General features: G+C 42.6%; 1 protein-coding gene across 1 annotated transcript; it reads right to left on the bottom strand.

Moving 5' to 3' along the window:
• Positions 1 to 7566: 7566 nt before the first annotated feature.
• On the bottom strand, positions 7567 to 11472 carry LOC311148848 (rhombotin-1-like; the record flags this gene model as incomplete). The annotated part of the gene is made up of 4 exons (XM_084185845.1): positions 7567 to 7672; positions 8627 to 8752; positions 10678 to 10891; positions 11451 to 11472. The coding sequence occupies 4 exons, from the start codon at positions 11470 to 11472 to the stop codon at positions 7567 to 7569; spliced, it is 468 nt and encodes a 155-aa protein (XP_084041971.1).
• Between the last annotated feature and the right edge of the window lie 1411 nt (positions 11473 to 12883).

The raw sequence follows: 12883 nt of genomic DNA, 5'->3' as shown, positions 1-12883 counted from the left end.
ATTGTTCAATCCAGATTGTATTCACTAAAATAAAATTCCAGATTTTGTTTTTCAATCCAATATTTTGACATTAAAAACCGTGCAAGGTAGGAAAGGTATGACCCGGTTATAAAAATAAATAAACAAGTTAAACTTTGAATATACTGTATGTTCTTTCATATGCAAAGAGTATGAATGAGAGAAAAACCCGAAGGGAGAATAAATGAGAGAGGTTCGAGGAGCAGGCCAGGTAAACAACAAACCTTTTAGAGCTGTAGCTGGCTTTAGACACAATCCTCTCCATCACCATCTCTGTCTCCCTCAGTTTATCCTGCAGCTGAGTCAGCTCAAAATCAGCTACAGAGAAGATGAGAGAGAATGAGGAGAGAGAGAGCAAGGGTGGGTAAATACTGTCCTTTCCAGGCTGGCATTGTCTGAAGTGAAGCGAAACTATTTAGATGTCTTGTTTTCTAAAGAAACTATTTAAAGCAGTACTATAAACTGTTGCTGTTTCTTTGTATATAATTATCAATCTTCTTGAAGAGGAATGATTTAAGAATCGTGAGATTAGATTACAGAATACAAACACTGTTACTCACTGATATTTTTCTTCCGGTTCTCTCCTCTCACCGAGGGTAATCTGGGCTCGGCAGGTACAGCGCTCTTCACCTTTGATGTTATCTTTTGTGAACACAATAGGAATATGATTTAAACCTTGCTATAATGTGTCTTTTGAACATACAACACACAGTTCATAAATGGGCATACGATTTGGACCGTTTCTGTGAGAATAAGACACAATGGACTGTGTGCATGTGTGTCTTCCTCCTAGTATGTGCATGTGTATGCATGTTTGGATGGGCGCCAGTACTCGATTCAAGATTTGTCTTCGATTAATTTTAAAATGCAAACTTTTGCCTTCAGCCCCATTTCACATTAAAAACAGTAACATGCGAGTGTACTCAAAATAATTTTCATGAGAGTACTCAAACACAGACTTTCTTTCAAATGCCCATCCCTATTGCATGTTGTGTGTGTGTACACTATTCCAACCCCACAACATCGCACCTTAAACAGGAGGTAGAGGATGTAAAGGAGGATCCCAAAGCCGTAGATGGGGATGATCTGCCCTGCCAGGTTGGACTTCCCCCCGGTCCCTGCCCCCGGTCCCTACCCCCGGTCCCTACCCCTGGTCCCCCACCACCCTTAGCCCTGGCGATGGCCTCGGTGTTGTGTGCCCTGGTGGAACCAGCAGCCCTCTGGCCCTGACTGTCCGGAGCCATCTGCCGGTGCACCATGGGAGGAAAGCGTCCTGAACCTGCAACGCAAAGGAAGTAGATGAACCCGACACTGTGATATAATACGCTGGCTACACTGGAGCAACAACTTTATGCCCCCACATTTCTGAAGTACCCTGTTAGGGTGAAGGAGACAGAGGTGGCAAGCATAAGGGCTGTCCAGCATGTCTCCTTTCCGGAGGTGGCGAGATTAAGGGCTATCCAGAATGTCTCCTATCAGGAGGTGGTGAGATCAAGGGTTGTCCAGAACGTCTCCTATCAGGAGGTGGTGAGATTAAGGGCTGTCCAGAACGTCTCCTATCAGGAGGTGGTGAGATTAAGGGCTGTCCAGAATGTTTCCTATCAGGAGGTGGTGAGAAGAGTGGAAGAAAGGAGTGAAGTTGAATTAAATGGTAGTAGGAGTAGACACTGGACTACTAACTCTGCAGTGTTCTAAATCAATAGTTGTTTATTAGTCCGAAAATGTCCGAAACATTAACTTGATTGACTATGCTGTAGGTCATGTTACTGTTTGTTATATGCAATATACTTTGTGGACTCAACCAGACAGATGTTGCTCTCCAGTTTTGTATTGAAACAAAAGGTGTGGTTGAATGTATTCTGCCACAGTCTCTTCTTATTGTCTCGGCCATAGGCCTATATATCAGGGTGGCAAGACATATGAACTATAACAGCAAACAATGCAATCATCACCACACATTTGCTGTGGGGCCCCAGTGCTGATCCTCAACACTGGGGCCCCACAAGGGTGCGTGCTCAGCCCCCTCCTGTACTCCCTGTTCACCCATGACTGCGTGGCCAAGCACGCCTCCAAGTTTGCAGATGACACAACAGTAGTAGGCTTGATTACCAACAATGACGAGACCGCCTACAGGGAGGAGGTGAGGTCTCTGGGAGTGTGGGCCAGGAAAATAACCTCTCACTCAACATCAACAAAACAAAGGAGATGATCGTGGACTTCAGGAAACAGCAGAGGGTGCACCCCCTTTCCACATCGACGGGACCGCAGTGGAGAAGGTGGAAAGCTTCAAGTTCCTTGGCGTACACATCACCGACAAACTGAAATGGTCCACCCACGCAGACAGTGTGGTGAAGAAGGCGCAACAGAGCCTCTTCAACCTCAGGAGGCTGAAGGAATGTGGCTTATCACCTAAAACCCTCACAAACTTTTACAGATGCACAATTGAGAAAAAATCTATACAAGTAAAAGGTAAGCCTACGCACGAACCTATAATAGTTTGCTAGAATAAAGATATGTATTATTTTTAGAGCGTACAACTTACTCTCGGTCTGTGCACCCTTCTTCCCTCCGCCTAGAAGCATTTTCGGAATCAGAAGAGCAACACAGAGCACCATGCAAGATATGAGCGTAACCATTTGAAATGTTGACATCGACATTGTTAAATCCGCAAGGTTGCTTTTGCAGAGAAATGTCCCAAAAACCTACAAGATTACACAAACTCAAAACAGAAGAGGGTCAGGTGGATGCTGTGTGTCTCCTCAGTGTAATATTTGTTATAGTGGATGTACCTCTCCAGAAGATGGCGCCAGAGAACCTTTATTTATTTAGACCAAATAGAAAGGCCGTGATTTTTACATTTTTTTAATTTATTTTTTTACATTTTACATTTCAGTCATTTAGCAGACGCATTTTTCTACTGGCCCCCCGTGGGAATCGAACCCACAACCCTGGCGTTGCAAGCGCCATGATCTACCAATTGAGCTACAGGAGGCACTACGTCACCCCTTTGTAAGAAATAGACACATATGGTAAAGTAGTTTTTTTTTTTTTACGTTATACCTGCTATAATGACTAACTCTGTGTGATAGATTACATATTGGTAATACCTGGAGAAAGGCCTATACAGGTTAATTGGATCTGTTCACCATGTGCAATAAAGACTTGGTTTGGCCTTTCATCAATTAGATTTGCTCACCTCCAGCGCTCTCTCACCTCTTTTAGAAAAAGGTCAAAGTTAATTGAGGACAGTCGGTGAAGAGAGTGAACATGGATGGAAATTCGCTTGCTTGAAATGACAGTCATTCTCCACTCGCATGTCATTAGGCAAATGACATTTACAGGGGTGGATCCCAAAATAAATGTGTAAAGTGATCAAAACAAATGAAGTTAGTTGTGCATGACATTCTATAGATAGAACAATACGTTGCATATTGTTTTTAAACATGTGCATGTTTTTCTCCTCTGACAAAACAAAAGCTGATTCAAAGGGGGGTGGCAGGTTTAAAAAAAAAAAAAGGTGGCTATCGAGGAGAGGAGGGCACTCTTCCGTTTGCCTACTAAAGAATTGACACACTTCTCAATCACGTATTGGTTTCCGGGTCAAGGATGAGAGAGGGCAGGAGAATGGTCTTTTATCCAAACGAGAATCTGCCTTGATGTCAGGAATGTGCACCATCAGGCCAGCCACTCCCTCACTATGTAGTCTGGATATCAGCCCAGCATACATTGCCCCATAACATTCATTATTATATCAACTGTATACATTTACCATGTAGATACGAAGAAACCACTGTCTGTGAAGCTTCAGGGAAACTAACCCTCCTTATTCACTGGACTGTCTGTTCATTGAGGACAGTTCATTACCAGACAGCCCTTTTCCTTATTTTGTCTACAACACATTTTGATGATGTCATTGTAAAAGAGGGACCTTGTAGCAGTCGTAAGGGCATGAAGCCAGCAGAAGGCAAGGCAGGTCGACGTGCTCAGAGTGTAGATTTATTTACAGGTCTTGGTGATCCAATGGTGAAAGCACCATATCATATAAAATATACAAGTTGATTGACCAAATATACACGGGCAATTGCCCAAAAGAAATAGCCTCTGTATCAGGCTTAAAGACATGCTCTGGTACTTTGGCGACTAGTAAGTATTTTTTTTAACCTCCCGCTTTGCGCTGGATGTGTCAATGTGTAGTTCATACATGCATAATCTATGAGCAAAATTACTGTTTTACCTAAATTACCCATTAAATCCCTAGTTTGAAAGAGACTGTTTTCTGGAAGCTGTGTTTCGCCATTTTCCCTACATTTTCCCCCATGCCCTCTAGCAGTTCGAGTTTTAGCCAATGTGCTTCAGCCCCTTGGCATTTGAGTGACAACTAGCAATGATGTGGTGCACATGTCTGCATATATGTGATGTAGTACATCATTTTCGGGTACCACTTTTGGCTCGTGGGTACTACTTTCAGAACAACTGGCTAAAAAGTATACAAAAGTACCGGAGGATCCCTTTAACCTGTCCTATTTAAATGGACACAGGTAGAGGGCAAAACTGCACACCTCTCCTTGAGAAACCAAATCTAATCTGTCTACTATAAGAGATTGGCCCCTCATGCACCTGTGTAATGATAATGCTGTTTAATCAGCTTCTTAATATGCCACACCTGTCAGGTGGATGGATTATCTTGGCAAAGGAGAAATGCTCACTAACAGGGATATAAACAGATTTGTTCACAACATTTTAGAGAAATAAGCTTTTTTGTGCATATGGACAATTTCTGGGATCTTTTATTTCAGCTCATGAAACACGGGACCAACACTTTACATGTTGCATTTATATTTTTGTTCAGTATAGTACGATCCTGGACTAATAATGTTCTGTACCATGTCATGTTTCATGTGGACCCCAGAAAGAGTAGCTGCTGCGGCTTTTGCAGCGGCTAATTGGGATCCTAATAGATAACAACACCTATGCTAGTAATGGTTTGATACTATTGCTGGTGAGCTTGCAAAGTAAACAGTTAATATTCTTGATCCCCTACATGTATTTATTATGGCAACCTCTGTCCCTGCAATTTGACGTTTGAGCTGCAGCTGATCCACCCGACCTGTGTTGGTTGACAGTTTGCTGGTCCAATCAGAGGGCAGAGTGTGCGTTCCAATAGCTAATCTGTTGCACGTTGTTTTTGCGAGGACGATGCTGCGGCTGCTGTTTTCTGGCTGGGTGGAGAGTAGGCTAAGTATGGAGACTGTGCCCCAAAATGAGTGACAAAACGTTACAAAACCTGGCCAGTAAATTTCAAGTCATCTGTCTCAAGTCCCGAGTCTTGAGGCGCCAAATCATCTCAAGTTATTTTGTTTTCTGTCGAGTCTCAAGTCATCAAATTTGTGTCCAAGTCATGTGACTCGAGTCCACAACTGATTGGTTATAGTTGGTGGTTCCAGCGGGGAAGAGGCGAAGTGAGAGGCCCAATTTGGGCAAAGATCTGTGGCGAGTAGCATAGCATCTCTCTCCATTGAATAAAGGCGGTTGACGTCAACAACCCTGGTATGAAAAGGAAATATCTGAGCCAGTACAGTATGGGGAGGGTCACTATTGTGAAAAGGGTATCACCTCAGACTGCTCACTGCCCCTCAAACGAGAGAGGCTTTGAAAGAGGAGCACAGGTGTATCCAGCTTCAGCAATGTGCCATTTCAAAAAGGGTCCCAGGGGCTTGGATCATCAAGGTGTGGGTAGCCTGTAGCCTTGTTAGTGTATTCACACACTAATGGCCTGGATCATGAATTAGAAAATGTCAGTCCTCTTATATACTGCTGCTATAGGTATTTAGTGCGAGTGGTGAATACATGAGTGCTCAAATAAAATGTTTCAGTCTGTTTATTGAAAGTCAAAAGCTGTGCAAACATAAGTCTGTTCATAAATTAAACTTAAAAACGTATATCTTCAGAGATACAGAATGTTAGTTATTACCCTTTATTAAAAAGTATGTACATCAGAACTCAATACCAGCAATACCAGTGGACCTGCCTATTGTGATTGAGGCAGCTTGCCCCACTACAAACGTGCTGTTTGTGAGTAGAGTGCTGTGACTTTCACCTTAGCCATGATTAAAGGTGAACTACGCAGAAATCGCTCCGCCATTTCCTGGTTGATACAATTCTAAAACAGTCAGCCTAATTTCAGTTAGTGACAAATCAAGCAAGTATAGTGTAGAGAAATCATTGTACCATCTAAACTGCTGTGAACAACCAAATATATTGTATTTTCAGCTGTTTGAAGCTTGTGTACAAAACTGAAAGTAAAAGATGCAAAAACAAAACTTAAGCATGGGAAGCATAGAAATAGTGCACATTGAACAGATCTACCGCTTCTTAGAATCACTTTCAAGGCAAAGATGACAGATCTATAACGCACATTTCTATGTGAATTTGGTCAGGTTCCCCCAAAAGTTACATATTGCATCTTTAATAATAGAGTCCAAACATATTGCTTTGAACTTTTTACTATTTATTTATTTATTTTTGCACTGCAATGCTCATTGGTTCTCCTTCCTCGTTTCACAGTCAATGAGAGCAATATCCCATGCACAAGGCCGCTTCATTCGCTAATAACTCTGTGGTGAGAGTATGTACCATCAAGGTAAGCAAGCAGGGCAGAAGTTGCTGAGCATCGGGAACTGGACGCATCATCCTGCACTGTCCACCACCAAGTCAGCAGTTAGCAAACACCGTGGCAAACCGTTTTGCAACATAAAGAGTTTCTTATTGAAAAAGTTAAGGTACACTGTGTGGCCAAAAGTATGTGGACACTTATTCATCGAACATCTCATTCCAAAATCATGGGCATTAATATGGAGTTGGTCCCCCCTTTGCTCCTATAACAGACTCCACTCTTCTGGGAAGACTTTCCACTAGATGTTGGAACATTACTGCGGGGACTTGCTTCCATTCAGCCACAAGAGCCTGTTGGGCGATTAGGCCTGGCTCGCAGTCGGCGTTCCAATGCAGCCCAAAGCTGTTAGATGGGGTTGAGGTCAGGGCTCTGTGCAGGCCAGTCAAGTTCTTCCACACCGATCTCAACAAACCATTTCTGTATGGACCTCGCTTTGTCATGCTGAAACAGCAAAGGGCCTTCCCCAAACTGTTGCCACAAAGTTGGAAGCACAGAATCGTCTAGAATGTCATAGCAGGGCAGAAATTTGACAAACTGACTTGTTGGAAAGGTGGTATCCTATGACGGTGCCACGTTGAAAGTCACTGAGCTCTACGGGCCATTCTAATGCAAAATGTTTGTTTATGGAGATTATATTGCGGTGTGCTTGATTTTATACACCCGTCAGCAACGGGTGTGGCTGAAATAGCCGAATCCACTAATTTGAAGGGGTGTCCACATACTTTGGGCCATGTATTGTAGGTCCCATTTTCTTCCATTTGGTTCCTAGTGAATACACCCCTGATGTGATGAGAAGAGGACTGTCCAGGGGATACCAGTGGGGACTAGTGTCCAGTGGAGTTAGCTAGTCTCTGACCAGCAGAGAGCAGTAGAGACTACAGAACCTGCCTCTCAGAGTTTCCATTCTGATGCCCCCCCTCGTAGTCCAGCTGGCACAGTATCATGTTGTTCTTCAGGAAAAACTTGTCGCCCACACAAAATCTGCAAAGACACACACACAAATGAGTGCCTTCATTTAAGGCCAATGAAACTTCCCTAGTCCTTAAAAGCAGTAGTCATTGGGTAAAGGAAATGAATAGCCGACATAGTTAAATGCAGCATTCCATACAGTATGAAGGCCTAGTGCCACGTTGTGGGAAAGTCAGTTGCACAATTGAATGCATTCAACCGAAATGTGTCTTCCACATTTAACCCAACCCCTCTGAAGCAGAGGTGCGGGGGAGGCTGCCTTAAATCAACGTCCGGCGAGCAGTTGTTGTTGGGGGTTAACTGCCTCGCTCAAGGGCAGAACTGCCTTGCTCCACCTTGCCAGCACAGGGATTCAAACCAGCAACCTTTTGGTTACTGGCCCAATGCTCTTAACCGCTAGGCTACCTACTGCACCATGTACAGTACCTCATAATGACAGGCTAAATTAGGGCTCAAAACAACGTTTGACCTTGTTCCAGAGAGTTATGACAGCATCTTAAAGCATTCATACATTTTGATTGTTTGGTATTTGCTTTATGCCCAAACTCTTAGATGGTTGTTTGCGCCGTTTTGTCTGACGCTCACGCCACCTCAAACACTCAGAAAGAGGCCGTCACTTTTAAGTCCCCCTTTTAGGTTAAACGTTTTCCAAAAGCACCAGGCAGTCAAACAGATACTCAACATGTATGTTGTTACTAACATAAACAAGCTGTTTACGGGATCTATCATAATTATTTTCCTTTCAGGGTCACTTGATGCCTGCTTTCAAGGCATACACAGTATGTGGAGATATGTGGCGTGAACTTGGGGTGCATTCATTAGGCACCAAACAGAAGAAAACAGAATGAAACTGGGAGGGAGTACTTGGACTTGTCCAATTAAGAAATGCACATTGTTTTCCATTGCAAAACGTTAAAAAAAATGTGTGCCCTAATGAACATAGCCCTGAGGCTCCCCTCATCTCACCTCTGGCTGCAGAGCTGGCAGGCGAAGCAGTCCAAGTGGTAGACATTCTCCTTGGCTCTCATCACCATCTCAAAGGCCGGGATCACTTTACTGCAGGCTGCACAGTTCCCAGTCACCCCAAAGAGCCTGGAGGTGGAGAGAGAGAGCGGCAATGATGTGGGTTGTCTTCATTTGGAAACAAACTTGCGTTTCTTATTGGACAAGTGCAGATACTATCTCTTCTTTTCACTCCGTTTGACTGTTTTCTTACGTTACGCGCCAACTGAAGACGACTCAGGTAGCCGACTGCTTTGATAATACGTTAAGTCCTAGTTAACGTATTATTTTATTCATACGTTAAAAAAAAGTAGCATAGGGTGAAATCTGCAGTGGTGGAAGGCAGCCTTGAGAACAACCACATCCATGGGTTGGAGTGGGCAGTCCCTCATAGGATCTACACAGAGCTGCATCAGAATGTCAAGTCTCAGGTCTCACAAGACATGATAGTGCCATAGACCAGCGGCAAACAAGAGACTAAAAGCAAGCAGGCCTAATGAAGCCTAACCAAGGCAATGCTAATGAGGTCTTGGTATGCACCTGGTGTTTCTCCTTAACAAGGGTATGGGCCTCAATGCTAATTCTCCACTAATGGTCCAATTAAAATAAATCACATGGTTTTAATCCCGGCCTTCAAAGGCTTTCTGCCTGATCGTCGTGATGACGAGGAAAACAGGAGGCAATTTAACTGTCAAACTGGTTTTCCCCCTCTAAAAGCAATGCAGCTAATGAGAGACTTAGCTTCAACCAAATCCAGCTGGATCTTACACATGAGACTTGCACTTGAGTTGAATGACTGGTATTGGGCTAAATACATTCGCAGGGTTTCTATAACAGCAACCCTAGAATAGTCCTGAGGGTTTTGTGTGTGTTGATGTATATGAAGAGCTTATTTCCAAAATGTGATATTCACCAATTTTTCACATTTGTCTTTTCCCCCCCCCATCATTGATTATGGGTACCTTCATGTGTGTAAAATATTACTATTCTTAGATGTTTCATTCATAGAGTTTAGATGTATGAAAAGTATACTTTTTTTAGCAAAACACTATATTGTTTAGCTGGAATGGAATGTTCGTATCCTGTATATTTGACTGTGATATGTGGTTGTTGCACCTAGCCATCTTAAGATGAATGCACTTACTGCAAGTCGCTCTGGATAAGTGCATATGCTAAATGAATAATGTCAAATGTAAAAGTTTCACATACAGATCTCATATTACTGTATTGAAACTTTTTTTATATATTGACGTCACAATGTGTTCTCATTTGTACATTTCTTTATTATAAATGTTATTTGTTGCATTTGACTGTAAAACTTAGCAGTGCTAATTATTTATCTGAGAGTGAGGTGGATATATAGCATTTTGCAAAAAAAACATTTGTCTCTCTGAAATGAAACCATCAAGTAATAGATTTTAAACAAATACATATCTTTCATTGAACAACCCCATGCCATGATTTGATTGTGAAAAAATAATAATTTCTGTAAAACAAAAGCCAATTTACCAACATTTATGAAAATGGGTATATAGCGTTTTGGAATGAAACTTCATATGCCATAATGATTCATTTCCAGGTCTGTCACTATAGTTGTATTAATATTTGTGCTCCTCAAACACTGATCTATATTTTATCTGCTAACCAAAACATGGAGATGCTGTTATTTTTGCCTGGCCTGTCCCATTCACCTAGCTGAGGTCATTTGCCTTATATAATCCTAAATAATCAGATCGGTTTAAGCAACATGGCAATAGTTCAATCAATTGGAAGTCTAGGTTGAGACAACACCATATTGCTTACACCCATCCCTACAAACACAGAGGAGTGGAGGCTAGATTAGAGAGGCACAAGGGGTCGTGTTCATTAGAGTACCCAATGTTTAAAAACATTTTGCAATGGAAAACGAAAATGAGCATTTCATATTGGCAAAGTTCATATAGTCCCTCCCTGTTTCAGTCCGTTTTCTTCCATGTGGTGCCTAATGAACACAGCCCTGGTTTGAGAGTCCTTACCTCAGGTAGTCCTTGTGACAGAGGATGAGGTTGGCTCTGGTGTATAGGGTGGAGCCCACGTCACCTAGGCGACAGTCACAGCAGGCACACTTCAGACAGTCCTCATGCCAGTACCTGTCCAGAGCCTCGAGCATAAAGCGGTCCATGATCCTCCGGTTGCACCCGGCGCAGACCCTCGGCTTCCCTTTGGACTGGAGAGGCACAAGGGAGACACCTACAGACAGATAGATGCGGAGTTCAGATATATTTGGATGTAGGCTACAGTACAGCTATCCCTAACCCAGTTACATGACCAAGGAATATTGTCACTCGTTCCAAAATTACCTTTGGCTACGGTAACTTCATATGGTTATCACAGGACTATCATTATCTCTAGGTCATGTCTAAATCATATTTTGGTCCTAAACATTCTGACTTCAGAGCCTGTTATGAATGGGACCCTTTCAGATGCTATATGGCCCGACTGATACTGTTTTTAACCCAATAATTTCAATATGAATTAACATTAAAAATAACTGATTTAGTGAGTTTGTGGTGGAAAAAGTTGTCTATAGCCCTTTAATCCAGTCCCAATGACCAATGAGACGTGGCATTTGCCCTTGCTGCATCCCAAAAGCCTTCAGATTGTAAATTCATATCACATAGGCTACATTCCTTATTAGGCCTATATGTCAGTGACACAAACGGACAAGGAAATACAAGTCTGTGAATCGTAGACCGATCGTTCGAGAATTAGTTGCTTAAATGTAGACATAATCAAATAAGGCACTTACTTTCCTCCTTGTCAAACACCATCGTCCAGAATGGGATTCGACTTGGAGAAACCTTCGCACTGCTTCGACAACCTCTCCAATGTCCCCCTCGACGATACGACGCAAACCTCGCCGGTCGACGCAAATGGACTTGGATTCTCTTGAAGGTGATCTTAATTAAGCCTTCCAGCTCCGCTAGTAGGAATAGAATGCTTAAAGCGATGTCAAATCTGTCCAGGCATGATTATATCCATTAACCTTTTCATGTTGGCACATTGGGCTGTAAGTAGAAAGTAGCTTATGGCATGTGAAAAATACGCAAAATAGTCCTTGGATATCAGTGGCCCTCCTTGTCCCGCTCTATCTAACAAAAGTGTCAGGTTCTACTTCAATAGCTCTGGTGTTGCCACAGCACTTGAATCCATTATACATAAAAGCATCGGATCAAGCGTTTCAAAGTAGTCTACGGTCGACACACACGGCTTTCTGCCTCTCTAGCTGTGCCAATGCTCTGTAAAATGTGCACGGCTCTCATAGACCGACGTGTCCCCGCGCGTGCTAATTATATAAAGTCATTATGCTCCGATCTGATTAGTGGCCCCTCCCCCTCTTTGAATCAATTATTCAATACACACTCTGCCTGTGCCTAAGTATTTTTTTTTTTGTATAAGCTTATTCAAGGACACCAATTACCCTAAGGGCGCTTCTCTCATTACTGTAATTTGAACAGGACACAAATGCATTGCCCATTGGGAAGTAAGTGTGTGTGTCTGATAGCTACTCACAAGCTTTTAAGCAAAACTCCATTAAGCAAAGATTTTCACTTCATGTCTTTGCTTTGAAACCCCGCTCACCAGTTTAAACTTGCTTTACAAGATTCATAATTCAGCATTGAGATCCTTCAACCGACCTCTATCGCCTATCTGTTCGCCTTTTCACAAGTTAGACTTAATTTATCAAACAAATTAGACTTGATTTATGTATACAACTCAAATCCACCGCCAAACAGGGTCTTATTCATTAGGACACACCATAGCAAAATGTTTTGCAACACAAAATGAAAATTAGCCTTTCTTATTGGACAAGTTCAGGTAGTTCAGTGTCCATAGTTGGTGCCTTATGAACACGACCCAGATAAATACCACTCATTAGGAATGAATGAGGCATGAAAAATAGTCTTGACTCCTCCTGACATTCCTCTAAATTAACACACACCAATTACCCAGACCATTGATGGTATGCGCTGCCTTTCATCTGGGGCCGTGTATCACACGTCTCAGAGTAGGGGTGCTGATCTGGGATCAGTTCCAACCTGTCTATGTAATCTTATTCATTAGGATCTAAGGCTGCGTTTACACAGGTATCGCAATTCTGATCTTTTTTTCACTAATTGGTCTTCAGACCAATCAGATCAACTCTTTGGCCAATAATTGGGCAAAAGATCAGAATTGGAC

The sequence above is a fragment of the Coregonus lavaretus genome (assembly GCF_964263955.1).
Source record: "Coregonus lavaretus genome assembly, chromosome: 21".
Classification (NCBI taxonomy): domain Eukaryota; kingdom Metazoa; phylum Chordata; class Actinopteri; order Salmoniformes; family Salmonidae; genus Coregonus; species Coregonus lavaretus.
Note: the sequence above shows the minus strand (reverse complement) of the source record. Positions and strands in the feature narration are given on the sequence as shown.